General features: G+C 52.0%; 1 protein-coding gene across 1 annotated transcript in view; it reads right to left on the bottom strand.

Moving 5' to 3' along the window:
• Positions 1-2,747: 2,747 nt before the first annotated feature.
• The window catches only part of SRL (sarcalumenin), a 35,824-nt gene continuing 24,215 nt past the window's right edge, over positions 2,748-14,356 (bottom strand). The window contains exons 2-7 of the mRNA XM_058570594.1: positions 13,030-14,124; positions 10,521-10,622; positions 9,397-9,492; positions 5,857-5,973; positions 4,881-5,114; positions 2,748-3,691 (exon numbers count right to left, since the gene is read on the bottom strand). Coding sequence (XP_058426577.1) covers positions 2,880-3,691; positions 4,881-5,114; positions 5,857-5,973; positions 9,397-9,492; positions 10,521-10,622; positions 13,030-14,124 — 2,456 coding nt within the window. The 3' untranslated portion in view covers positions 2,748-2,879. The remainder of the gene's footprint in view (positions 3,692-4,880; positions 5,115-5,856; positions 5,974-9,396; positions 9,493-10,520; positions 10,623-13,029; positions 14,125-14,356) is intronic.

Below are 14,356 nucleotides of genomic sequence, written 5' to 3'. Positions count from 1 at the left end.
AAATTAGTACATGGGGGTGGGGGGAGATGGGTGGGATGAAGAAGCGGAGCACAGAGGATTTTTAGGGCAGTGAAAGTACTCTGTGTGATACTATAATGATGGACACGTCATTATCCTTTTGTCCAACCCCATAGAAGGTACAACACCAAAGGTGAACCCTAATGTAAACTATGGACTTTGGGTGATTAGAATGTGTCCATGTGGGTTCATGAGTTGTAACAACATCCCACTTTGGTGGGGGTCTTGATGATGGGGGGGCTGTGCATGTGTGGGGCAGGAGGTATAGGGGAAATCTCTGTACCTTCCTCTCAATTTTTCTGTGAACCTTAAACTGCTCTGAAAAAAATGTCTTAATGAAAATTAGTACACTGTACTAGATAAAAGGAAGATAAAGAGATTAAACTGGTTGGAGACATTCAGAAAGTACAAGGTGTTAAAGAGAGATTGGAACTTTATTGAGACTTTCTCCCTGATGAAATCAGAATGGAAAGACATTGGAAAGGTTCCGCTTTGGAGAGAAACAGCAACTGTTCAGGCACAAATACTTACAGATACTCCTCTTGAGGGATCTCTGGATCCCAAATCTCCCCCAGTTCCCAACCCACCCACCCACCCCAAAGAGTCAGAATTCTGCTTGAAATCCACTTCCCCAGCACAGGGCATAAAACAGCACTTCAAGGCCGAGCGGACAACTGCAAGCCCGTGGGCAGTCAGAGGAAAAGAAGTCCGGGGGTGAGCGGAGGACGGGAGGAGGAAGAAGAGGAAAGTGGATGGAGAAAAGAAAAGGGGAGAAGACCACACTGTGGATGTCACCCCCCTGAAGATAGACTCTTGTGTGAATGTATCAGCCTCATCCCAGCTGCTTCCCCAAAGCCATGGCAACATCAGCAGCTTGACAATGCTCGTACAGTACTGTACTTTTTATCTCCCTCCTGCATTGAGGAAAACAGACATGCCAGGAGTCACTGTGGGCATTAAGGGGCATTCGGAAGCAAGAGAGGGTGAGTGACGGAGAGACGAGGCAAGGGCTGGGTTTCAAAGAGAAGAAAAGCAGCTTGCCCCTTGGGTATCCCCAGCAGACCCCTTTTCTCCTCTGGTTGGCTCTGTCCTTAGAAGCAATGTCCTGGAGGCTCTGGGGGCTCTGGTTTTCTTGTGGGAGTTCCAGGCCCTCCACCAAGCCAAAAGCAGCAGCCCCTGTTGCAGCATGCACCAGAGCGCTAATAATTCCGAGAAACAGGAATTCCGAAATCATAGTTCTCCGCATGGACCTAATCTGATCGCCAGTTTGCTTCCATTGCCTGATCCTCAGAGTGCCTCTCCCTCTGCCTTCATCTTCACTTTCCTCCTGGTCCAGGATGACTTCCTGGTGCTGGCGGTCCTGACCCGTGCCTCATGGTAAAGTCGCTCCCAAGAGAGGCTGGCTCACTAGGCAGAGGAGCCCCTCTGAGCAGCCCTGGGCCAGGTCTCCTGGACTTAGACTGTTCACCTCCCCACTTTCCGTCAAAAGCCTTCTTCCCTCCAGGCTCTCCCCCACCCCCTCCCATCCCCCGGCCCCACTGCCCTCCGAGGTGGCACACCAGCCAGGCAGGACTCTCACAACCAGTTCTTTCTCTATGCCCGCTGGCATGTTATCTCCCTAATCTCTCTTGGACGTTGTAATACACACATATTCACACTCAGCGGTATTTGAAGGCCCTGGCTTTCCTGCGGTACGTTTGGTGGGTGTCGGCATCAAGTTCATGGGCGAAACTGAATGTTACGCCTTGGTTGCCACCAACACTGAGCAGCTGGTGCTGGTTCTGACTCCTGGGAGATCACTCCGAGTTCTGAGTGTTGGCACATCAGGGAATGGAGAAGAAGGGAAAGGAAAAGCCATGGTGATGAAAACCAGGAAGGAACAACTCTTTTCTGCCGAGTGTCTCCACAGAGAAGTTGTGGAAACAGCCTCCTCTTAAATTTGGGGGAGGTGGGCTGCCCAGAGAAGTCCCTGATAAAAAGGAGCAAGGTTCCATTGTCCCCTCTGAAACCCAACGCCTTTGGGGTCTGAGTTTTCCAAGACATGCAATAGACAAAGACACACTGCAAACCAATTAACCCTCTGAGCCCTTCCGGGACTTTCACCAAAGTTACTTCCAAGAAGTAAATTACCTGAATACACGGAACACTCACCTGTTGGGGCCAAGAAAGGGACTGAACTTCCCAGCTGGCTTAGAAGACTACGTCAGAGAGATGGCATGGGAGAAGCAGATCCTTCTCCTAGCCTGGGAACTGTTGTTCTCTCTTAGTGTTCTGGTATCCTAAACCATTCCCCCAGCCCTGAGGGAGGAGGGAAGAGGGCCTGGGGGGAAGCTCAAAACCCAGGTTGATTCAGACCCAAGAGATTGTCCCTGTTGAAGTCAACTCAAGCTTAGGAGGCAGCCCAGGGATGGGGGACACACAGAAGACAGTGGGTGGAAGGCAGCCACAATGGGCCTTAGCAGCCCTACAGAACTCAAGGCTTCTCTATTCTCCCAGCTTATAGGGGAAAAAGGAATTTCAGCTGCTTTTAGCTTATTTGACTCATTAATCTCAGTATATACTAGAATTTAGCTGCTCTCTGTCCCTCTGAGATAGGACCCAAGGAAAGCGGGTGTGGCCTGATTTGCCTCAATCAGGCCCCCAAATTGAAGCAACAGGACAAACACACTACAATTCACAGTTTCCACTCTTCTCCCTCGACCCACCCCTTCCCCCACCACTGGCCTCAATTGATTCCCAAATCTCCAATTCATAAGGATTCCTGCCAGTGTGGCTCAAAGGGTTAATAAACCAGGACATCTCAGACAGTTAGGATACAAGCTCATTCACCAGTAGGAACCCAAGGATGGCGACACAGCAACCTAGGGCTTCCTATAGCGATTCTTCGGGGTTTCGCCACACCCTGTTTTGTCACAGTTGAGAGCACCTGGATTCTTCCCCAGCCCAAGGCTTCCCAGGAGGCCAGGGAGCTCCTGGGTGATGGCCCGCTCAATCTTCTCCAGAAAGCAACCTCCCATGTAGGAGCATTGCTGGGACAGTAGCTTGAAACTGGAAATAGGGTTGATGCCAAAGAAGTCCTTATAGGCCTCACGGTTGGGAAGGTCAAATTTGCTGACGTTGGTCTTTGCCAAGATGGTCTTGAAGATGTAGAATTTATCAGGATCTTCTACAATGTCCTTGAAGACCAGTTCTCCGTCACTGAAGAAGGTCATTTTCTCCTTGTAAGTCTGCAGATAGCGGTCGACCAAGAGGGCATGAATGCGAACCCGGATGGCATGCTGGCGGATGAAGGCGATCTTGTTCTCCAACCTGTTCTCGATCACCTGGTTCAGGTCTTCCAGGAGGGAGATCTCTTCCTTGAGGAACAGGTCCTGGTGTGTATCGGGCTTGTACTCGTATGGCCAGAAGGAGCTGACATAAACCCTTGGGGGCTCTGTGACGTTGATGAGCGGGGCCAAGCTCCAGAAGAGGGCCCCATAGACCCGCATGAGCATCTGTGTGGCCAGGTTGTCGGCCTTGTTCAGGATGATCCTTATCTGGGATTCACGCCCCTTCAGCTGGCGGAAGAGCATCTCCAGCTCCAGACCCACATCCAGCTTGGTGGGGTCAAAGACAACAAAGATGAGATCGGCTCTGTCAATGAACCACTGGCACACATCATTGAATGGGTAACCTTGGGGAGAGGGAACGAGAGGTCAAGCTGAGTGGCCCTTACCCAGGTTCTTCCAGAATCAAACCATTCCATGGGGTGAAGGAACTAATGGCATTAGGGATTTCCTGGGCTTCTGAAGGCTTGTAAAGAATTAATTGCATATCTCCTGCTCTTTGTCAACCTTTGACCAAGAACAGCCTGCTCCTTGCTTTAATGCTTCTAAGCTGTAGCCTTTTAGCTACAAAATGGCAAGAAAAACAATGACACCCCAGTTGATATAAAGATTACTATGTTGCCATAAATATAGGAAAGCACATAACTAAAACTGCCCATCACATAGTAGGTGCTCAATATATTTTAATTCCTTTAACTTATTTCCAAAACGAGGAGACTAGGAATACCTGTCTTGAAAATTTTCTACAATGATCAACCAGTAATGCATAAAATTATCTGATGCATAATAGGAGTGCAATAAAGGTTAATTTACTATTATAATTATTAGTGATAATGTTATTACTAGTAATAAAACAAGGTCTGGTTATAACCAAAATGAGAGTTATAACCATAAACAGAGATCCACCATCTGGTCATATATTCCTACAAATACCCGGTTATGACTCAACCCTGCAGACAGCCCTGCATCGTGGCGATACCCAGTGGCCTGTGTCATAGCCTAGTGCCTGCTGGACCCAAAGTGGCACTCTCCTGCCACCTGAAGGCAAGTGGGGCTTTGGAAAGTCTGACACAGGTTTATGTTGAAGCAGGCCTGGTAAAGCAGACACTGGGACTAGGAAGAGTTGAAGGTCAGGTTCAACCCAGACCCAAGTGAGCCAAAGGTCAAGCAGACCTAGACTGGGACTCAACTGGTCCAGGCCCTTGATCACCCAGGGCAGCCTGGGCCTTCCAAAGACAACTCAGCCCCAGCGTGGACCTCAAGTTGCTGCTTACAGAGAAGACCAGCCCTCCCTCTCCTTGGGAAAATACTGATCGCCTCCCAACCAGATTGGTCCTTGGAGAGGTAAGAGGATGAGATACTCCACACCTAAGTGGCACCACAGTGACAACAAGAAAGGGCTGGAAGCAAAGAACACAGCCCATGGTCTTGGACGATGCTGGCCACGTTACCTCTCCCCCGCCTGCCTACCACCCACGGTCGAAAACAATTTTCTAAGACAAAGCTCATGCTGTTCAGAAATAAGTGCTAAATTACCTCTTTCTTGCTGCTTGCGGTTCTCGATGATGCCTGGTGTATCCACAAAAGTGACCCGCTCCAGAAGTTTGTGGGGAACCTCGATGCCAATCAGCTTCTCCAAGAAATTCTGGCCAAACTTCTCGAGGGGTGAGAAGGACCGGGCGCTGTCAGCAGCCATGACAATACCCTCGATGGTTTTCAGCTTGGGCCCGTGCATGAGGACTGTGAACTCGGAGGTGGTAGGCTCGGCACCTGCATACATGGGCACCAGGTTAGTAGGAACACAGTCATCCCTGGGGAAAAGAACTACCACAGAGTAAGCGGGTAAGCAAGGTATTCAGGGAGGGTTTGCCACAAGAATTAGATACTAAGTTTGCTAAGCTAGTGGCTTCTTTTTTTAAAAAATTGTGGTAAAATATACATAACAGAATTTACCATTTTCACCCTTTTTAAGTGTACAGGTCAGTGGCAGTAAGTACATTCACATTGTTGTGCAGCCATCACCACCATCCATCTCCTGAACTGAACCTCTGTGCCCATTAAACAGTAACTCCCGTCCCCCTTCCTCCTGCCCCTGGGAATCTCTATTCTACTTTCTGTCTCTGTGAATTTGACTACTCTAGGTACCTCATAAGTGGAATCATACAATATTTGTCCTTTAGTGTTGGCTTATTTCACTTAGCACAGTGTCTTCAAGGTGCACCCATGTTGTGGCATGTCTCAGAAACGCATGCCTTTTTAAGGTTGAATAATATTCCATTGCATGAATAGATCATATTTTGTTTATGCATTCATCCATCAATGGATGTTTGGGTTGTTTCCACCTCTTGGCCATTGTGGATAATGCTGCTATGAACATGGGTGTACCTGCTGATTTATTGTATGTAATTTTCATTATTATATTGAAGACACATATGAATGTTTTAATTTTTCATAGTGTTTTTACATATGACATTGAAATACCAACAATCACTCAAGAAAATCTCGCTGTTACCTGTGTAGAGCTGGTAGCGAGTGTTTTCCAACCCAAGGAGGTAGTTTATCATGGTGGATTTGCCAACGCTCCACGGCCCCAGGAACAGCACCATTGGCTTGGAAGTAATTTCCCCATCTGCAGGCAGCAGGAATTAGAAGCGGAAGTGAACTAACAAAGCTCCTTACTATGAGAGTGACACAGTTCTTCACGCTGTGTCCCAGTCCATCTAATTGGATCATGGAACTCTACATTGGACCAGATGGCGTGTAGCAATCAGTGGCATACCTCTTGCTATACAAGTGCAATCACCCAGTTAAAAGACACCAGAAGACATCATTTGGGCCTTGCGCAGATCCTTGGCACACCGGCACCAGAAGGAGAACTAAGTGAAGTCAACAAACACTGACTCAGAGCTCAACCTGGGTGAGGTCTCCTGGTTTAGGTCTGGAGGAGAAGAGCTCATGAAAAGGTGGGGAGAGAGCTGCCATGTGGGGAGAGGTTAAAACTCTACTATCTGGATTGGTAACAGAGGAAAGGATATGAAAGAGGCTTATACAACCTTGGGAGGCCTGGACTCAGGCCCTGCCTGTCCCCAGCCTCACCTTCCTCCACCATGACCCCCAATCCCACCTTAGGCTCAGCCCAAGCCTGGGTGCTGGAGCCAGTCTCCAATATTAGACTCCAGAGTCCGTGACAAATTTGCCAGGTCCCAAGACCAAGCACTGACTTGGCACTTCTTGGGTTCTTGTCCCTGTGTCCAATGTGGAGGAGAACACCCTGCCTGGGCCACTCCAGTTGGGTCCCTAAGAAGACAAAGCAGAGTTCTCCAGTGCTTTCAAAACCAGAGGGCAGGAAGGAGAAGGGAGAGGCTTTCAACATGGGATGCGGTCATTCTCATTGCTGACCTGCAGGCCCCAGCTCTTCAGCCCCTCTCTGAACCATGGCAGAGGGTCAGCCCTGCGTCATTTAGCACCTAATTTCTCCAGACCTCTTCGTCTCCCTGACCCTGGCGGACAGGCCTCAAAGCAGTAGGCACTCCTTTATTTATTTATTTATTTTTCCAGTTTAATTTAATTTCTTCATTCAAAAATCAGAAGTATAGAAAGATATACAGTGAAAAGTCTCCCATCCCTGTCTCCAGTCTGCCTAGGCCATCACATCCCCTCCATATTCTTTCAGATATTTTAATGCATATATAAGCAATATTAAGACATCACCTTCCTCATCTTTTTCATAGGAAGAGGAGTACAGTCTCCTCTTAGTCTACACGTTGCTTCTAGATGCACTGGTTTTCTTTCTCTAAGGTAAAACTAATCCTAGAAGACCCAGATGGTGTCTTGTAAGCAGTAGGCACATAAATATTGCCTGAAATTGATACCATGGCCCTACCCCATTCCTCCCTGCCTGTAAATACACACAATGAGCCGCTCACATCTCTGGGTGTCAACCCCTGGCTCAGGGACAGGCAGGCTGAGGGGGTGGCAGGAGCCACAGAGATCCTACAGAAGGTCTCTTTTACCCAGGCCCAGGTGACACCAAGGGGAACTGGAGCTTCCAGCTCGCCTGCGAGAGAAACCACAAACAGGGCTTTTCCAGGGGCCGCTGTTTCAGCTCTCCACAGCAGGGGGCGTTACTGGCATATACAGGAGGCACCAGGTGAGACACCAGGAGCGGAGCTTCCGGAGGAGGCTGCCCAGAGGCACAGCGGAGTGCCCAGCACTTGCAAGAGCGGAGGGGAGAGGAGCCAAACCCAGACAGTGAGGTCAGGAGCCAGATGCCCTCCCTGCAGAGCGCCACTCCCTGGGCAGCCCGCAGCCTCCCCGGCCAAGCCGCTAGGTCTGGGGGCTGCGAGAGAAGGCAGGCAAGTGTGGAGGACAGGAAAGCACTGGGAGCTGGCACCCTCACACCAACGCCTGCACATGCTCTGTGGAGCCCAGGAGGACCGTTTGCTCTTAGACTTGCGAGAAACAGTAGAGGTAGTTGTGAAGCAGGGCAGACATCCTCTCTCAGAGAAGGAGAAAGTTCCAGCTCCTAGTTCCAGCTGTGATCCTAGGGAGCCCAGCCTTTCTCGGGGCATGGGGGCTCTCTTCTGTAAAGCAGGAATAATATATACCCGATGTCACCTACCCACATTATAGCCATCAAGAGCATCACATGAGATAATACAGAAATAGCCAATCAACACAGAAAGAGATGTGCAATACCACTCACCATTCAAACAACTATTAGACGCCATTGTTAAATCTTTTGAAGATGAATAACACTTAAAAATGGTATTGCTGGGCCGGCCCGGTGGCTTAGCGGTTAAGTGCACGCGCTCCGCTGCTGGCGGCCCGGGTTCGGATCCCGGGCGTGCACCGACGCACCGCTTCTCCGGCCATGCTGAGGCCGCGTCCCACATACAGCAACTAGAGGGATGTGCAGCTATGACATACAACTATCTGCTGGGGCTTTGGGGGAAAAAAATAAATAAATAAAATCTTTAAAAAAAAAAAAATGGCATTGCTGTGGGGGAACAAGAACTCTCATATCCTGTTGTGGGTACAAACTGGTACAACCTAAGGCAATTTGGCAGTAACTATCAAAATGTTTCATTTCAGTGTTCCACTTTTAAAATTTTATCCTACAAATATATTTGCATGAAATATGTAATGATTATAGTGGTGTTTGTAACATTTACAAAAATGGAAAATGGCAAACAGCCTGTTTTCCATCAGTAAGGTAGTGGTTATCTAGTGTGGTACATCCACGTGAGGGGCAGAAAGAGCAGGGGAACCACACGCACACACAGACACACACACACAGACACACACACAGACACACACACACAGACACACGCACACAGACACACACACACAGACACGCACACACAGACACGCACACACAGAGAGACACACACACAGAGTTGTGTGATAAGATCCCATCTTTGTTAAACAAACAGAAAAGACACACTCGTATATGCTCATGTAGGCAGAGGAAACGTCTGGAAGGATTCACGAGAAACTAGAACAATGGGAGTCTCTGGGAGTAGAATTAGAGAAGCTGGAAATCAAGAAAGGGATTTTTATTTTTCAATTTATACTATTTTGTACTATTTGAATTTTTTTGGCAACAAGTATACCTTATTTTTATTATTTTGAAAATCAATTTTTAAAAGAATCCAGACCCAAGGGAAGCCAACCAGGAGGAGTGATGAGGAGGAGGGAAGGAATCCAGGCCAATGAGAGGACTTCAGACATGACCTGGAAGTGAACGAGGAGCTCTTGAGCCCACAAGGGATCGAGTTGACATCACCACCCTTGGAAACCAGGGCACTACAGAAGCATGAGTGCTTACACATGAAATACTCTCTGTGAAACCCTGTGCAAATTGTGGGGCATGCTTTCAGGGAAAGGATCGTTCACGTGACTGAGGTCTCTGTCCCTCTCTGAGTCCTTAGGAGAGATCAGCTCCACGTGTCCTCATGCCCACCATGCACGGAGCTCGGGAACCCGCGTGGCCACCAGGGCATGTGGACAGGTTGGAGGTGCAGGCCCGACCTCCGGACACAAGGGGTACCTGTGATCTCATGCTGCCGAAGCTCGTTGTATTTGTAAGACTGCTCCAGGGGCTTGATGGACGAGTGGTAGATCTTTCGAAGTCGCTGCAGCACGACTGGGGGCAGAGAAGGGTGAAGGGAGAGGTCAAATGAGGGTCCTCCAGGCGGCTGCACCACTGTGGAGCCAGCTCTCTCCCCAGGAAGGGCCTGGTGAGGGGCAGGGGCCTGTGTATTAGCATTCCTGGAGGGAGCTGACCCACATCCCAACCCTCAGAAATCTGTAAACCCGAAGGCGTCCCCTCCCCAACCCCCAAAGCCCCCTGAGTTGGTTTTTTTTTCAGACCTAACCCTCTTCTCCTTCCCCTCGATAGTGTGTCCCAAAGCTCCACCTTAGCCGGCAGCTAGTGAAGGCCTGTCTATGGCAGACGGCAGACAGGAACCTGTCTCTTTCTCTCTGCCCCCGCCTCTACTGTGCTTGCCTTGGGCTTAGAGGGCAAGGAGGCACGACCACCCTGGCCCCTCACCTGTCTCATACTCCCTGCTGCCCGTGGGAGGATTCAGACATCCCTGGCATCTTCTTGGGAAGAGTGTGGCTCCAGGGAGAAGCACGGAAGAGGAAGGACTCACCAGCACAGACAGGGGGGAAGGAGGGAGAGAGGGTCGGGCTCTCTAGATCCCCCACCTCATGCTGCCGGCCCCTCTCTAGCTGTGCGCACGGCAAACTGCTGCCTCCCTCTGAGCTTTGGCTTGCTCATCAATTGAGAAGAGACAGTAAGTCCCACCGAAAGCCTTGGGTTATTACAAGAATGAAATGAAATACCAGACATGAAAGGGCGCTATAAACTGTAAAAATGAAAGCAAATTGATGAACTCTTCTTAACAACACTCCCCGGACACAGCTCAGAGCCCGTGGGCCGAGTCCCAGCGGCGGCACTGGGATTTGCCCTCTTCGCTTTCGCTGGTCCCTCTGCTTAGACGGCCCTTCCTCCTCCGTGCCAATCCAGAGCCCCCAGTCTTGGGCCCTGCTGGAGGAGCCTCCTCCACAAAGCCCCCATCTCCAGGGCTCTCCTCCCTGGGGTGCCCACTGGCCCCAGAGCCCCAGCCCCTGAGGCTCTGCCATCCCTATCCCCAAGCCTCCAGTTACCCGGGTAATCATCAATAGGCTTCTCCTCATTCAGCATCAGAGTTTTCTCGATGTGGGAGCGGTCCCTCAATGGGGCTTCTTCACTCACATCCTCCGCCTCTTCTGGGGAGAGAAACAGAGAGCAAGGTTAGGGCAAAGCTAAGAGCCAGCCAGGCTCTCAGCCCCCTGGAAGATGGGCAGGGGCGGGCTGTGAGGAGGTGCTGCACGAAGGCTTACCAAGTTCAACCGAACGGAGTTCTGACTCTAGGAGGGACTTTGAAAATCCACACTCAACTTCTGTTAAACTCCACAATCCACTTTATGCCTTCGGCAAACACCCATTGAGCACCGACTGTGTGCCAAGCACCAAGCATCGTGCTGGGAATGCAGTGGTGCCCAAAACAGACAAGCTCCTGCCCTGGTGGAGTTTTCCTACAGTCTAGTGGGGAGAGGGGAGAAATCATCTTAAAAGTAATGTAATGATTACAGACGGTGATGTGGCCATGGAAGGAAAGACTCCAGAAGGTATGAGGGCCTAAGAAGTGTGCCTAGGAAGTCTTAGCAGGAGGAGACAGAATACTTCCCTGAAGGGCCGCCTATGAGCTGAGATGCGCTGTGAGGAGTTACTTAGGTAAAGATCAGAGCAGGCGGGGCCAGCCCCGTGGCTTAGCAGTTAAGTGCGCGCGCTCCGCTGCTGGCAGCCCGGGTTCGGATCCCGGGCGAGCACCCCCACACCGCTTCTCCGGCCATGCTGAGGCCGCGTCCCACATACAGCAACTAGAATGGATGTGCAACTACGACATACAACTATCTACCGGGGCTTTGGGGGGAAAATAAATAAATAAATAAAATCTTTAAAAAAAAAAAGATCAGGGCAGGAGACAGGCGTTCTTTAGCAAGAAGCAGGAAGAGGGCGCTGGGCCTTAGGAGGCGAGGGCTGACGCTGGGGCAAGCGAGTTCCGCAGGTGCTGACCATGCATGGTCTTAAAGGTCACAGGGGAGTCTGCATTTCATCTTCAGGGCCCTGGAAGTCAGGGAGGGGTTCTAAGCAAACAACTCACCTGACTGAATGAGCATTTTTATCAGGGTCACAAGGAGGCTGAGTGGAGCATGGGTGGGAGGAGCCGCTGCCAGGAGTGTGGGCGGGGCGGGGCGGGGCGGGGCCCGGGGGGGGCGGGGTCCTCAACTGTTGCTTCTGACCAAGCAAGAGACGCCCGTGACCGCCTGCAGGCTCCCCAGGAGACAGTTTCTACCCTGGCCAACTGCACAAAGGATTTTAGGTGATTAGAGGTGGGATGGATGTGGGCCTGTGGGAGAGGGAGACCAGTTTCACGAGGGATGGGAAGGAAAGAAGAATCAATATGCTTCATGCTGTATCTCTGGAGGGTGATTCTTTATCAAGATCAGACCCAGCCAGCCCGACCTCAGACCCAGAACAGGGAGGACAGGGAAAGAGGAGGAGGGGCCGGGCCAGTGGCGTAGTGGTTAAGTTCGCACGCTCCACTTAGGTGGCCTGGGATTTGTGGGTTCGGATCCCAGGGGCAGACCTACGCACCACTCATCAAGCCATGCTGTGGCAGCATCCCACATACAAAACAGAGGAAGATAGGCACAGATGTTAGCTCAGGGCCAATCTTCCTCACCAAAAAAAAAAAGAAAAGAAAGAGGAGGAGCTGGCTGACGGCAGGCCTTCCCCATTAATGGAGTGTACAAGCACTTGACAAGCAACATGGAAACTAAATTCTGCAAGGAAACCTGTGGGGAAGCCACGTTGGAAGGTGAAGATTGCTCCCAGTACCCCCATCCTAAAAGCCAGCCCTCAGTCTGGACAGCTTACTTGGTGCATGAGGCCACGGGGCGTCCTGGCCATGCCTAGGATGCAATGTGTCTCCAACGTTGCCCAATGGCTTTGCCCTACCCTTCCCCTGTCCCCGTCCCCCAGTCCTGAGAGGGTGGCTGCTGCTGCTCTGGGGGGACATCTGTGGGACATCAGTGTCACAGCCAGCCTGAGATTTCTTATCAAGATCAAGACCTCAGTCCTCGTTCACCTTGCCTGACGTGGCACAGTCTTCAAGGGGAGATCCCAGGTGTTAGCCCAACAATGTGGTCCCCGGGGGGCTCCCAACCCACTCCCACCTGTACATCTCTCCATCAGCCTGCCATGAGGTCTCAAATCCTGCCACTATGTCCCTTGTCCCTCAGGTTTAGGCACTGGTCCATGTTAAAGTGCATCGAGGGATCCTAACAGGCAGGCTCCTAAGGGCCTAACTCAGAAGTGACCAGGTCCCTCTGGGCCCTCCATGCTGCAGCCCCTCACTGGGACCCTCCAAACTGGGAATACGTGGCAAATGAGCAGCCCCAAAGGCACCCCAGGGGCCAAGTACCCTGGACAGGACCTCAAACTCAGCAAACCCAGGGCAGGCTAGGGGCTCTCCCGCCCCGCCCTGTCCCTGCCTGTCCCACTACATACAAGATTTCCAGGAAGAGTGCAGCTGCCCAAGGTGCTGGGAGCAATTTGAGAATCCCCTACCCTGAGGCCCCTCCTCTGGCTCCTCTGCTGCTGCATCCTGGGCTTTATCCCCCTCGGGACCTGTATTCGATTCCTCGGGGCTCAGCTCGGCCCCCTCGTCCCCAAGGCTTGGGGTTTCTGCTGCTTCCTGGGGTTCTCTGGCTTCCTCAGAGTCACCCCCTGCTTCTTCTGAACTAGCCCCATCGCCGCTGTCCTCTTCGGATTCTTCTTGGGATGGAACCCCTCCTTCTTCCTCGCTTCCACTGTGGTCGCCACCCTCTTCTTCAGAGGAGGCTGCGTCCTCATCTTCCTGGGACAATTCTGGCACCTGGCCCTCTGGGGGGCTGTCTTCCTGGGCGTCCCCCGCCTCAGAGCTCTGTGCGCCCCCGGTCTCCACAGCTGGGTTGGGGCCAGGCTCCCCCTGGTCCTCAGGCCCCTCCATGGCTTCTATGTCCACATCCGCAACTCCATCTGGCCCTTCTGGGCCCTGATCAGGCCCTGGGCTCCCCTCACCTTCTGTCTCCTCGACCTCCTCCACAGTAGGAGAGGCCCCTGCGTCTTCAGGCTCTGCAGCCCCCACTGCTATTTCCTGCTCAGAGTTGTCCCCTAGGACCTCCTCAGCTTCCTCTGGGACCATGCCACTCCCAGCCTGTCCTTCCATCTCCCCGCTGGCAGCTTCCTCTGTGGGGACCCCAAGCCCAGCCCCCTCTTCTGCTGGGCCCTCTCCCGCACTGAGGTCTGGCCTCCCCTCTTCTTCAGGGCCCCTGTCCCCTTCTGGAGGAAGGGCGCTCGCTCCTGGTGGGCCCACTTCTTCCTCCCCAGGCCCCACAGGGTCCCCAGGGGGAGCCGACTCTGAGGCTGAGGCATTGGAGAGGCTGGCTTCGGGATCAGAGCCCGGGCCGGGGGTGGTGGCGGCAGAGGCCCCAGTGGTGGTCTTCTCCGAGCTCCCAGCCTCCCTGCCATCTGGGGAGTGAAGGAGCAGGTTCTTCTCTTGAGAGGCCGCCTCTGCATAAAGCGCCCTTTCCTTCTCCTCTAGACTTGCGTCTCCAGCAGGGAAATGATTCTCCAACAAATTGCCAACATCTTCTGTGCCACCCGAAGCGGAAGCTTGCAGTTCTAAATGATTAGAACACGATTGGTCAGTTTCACAGGGTTGGCACTCGCTTTGCTTCTCAAAAGAGTCTAACTCAAGCTAGCTCCCGTCCTCGGGAGTGAGGTGCGGGCCTGGCGTGCAGTGGCACACCCGACCTCCCTGGTCTTCGTGACTGCCACGTGCGGCAAGCAGAGCGGGCATTATTCTGCCTCCCTCCCAAGATGCAGAAGCTGCAGCTGGGGCAGTTATAGACCT

The sequence above is a fragment of the Diceros bicornis genome, chromosome 26 (genome assembly GCF_020826845.1).
Source record: "Diceros bicornis minor isolate mBicDic1 chromosome 26, mDicBic1.mat.cur, whole genome shotgun sequence".
In the NCBI taxonomy this organism is placed as follows: Eukaryota; Metazoa; Chordata; class Mammalia; order Perissodactyla; family Rhinocerotidae; genus Diceros; species Diceros bicornis.
This window is presented reverse-complemented; position numbering and strand designations above follow the sequence as displayed.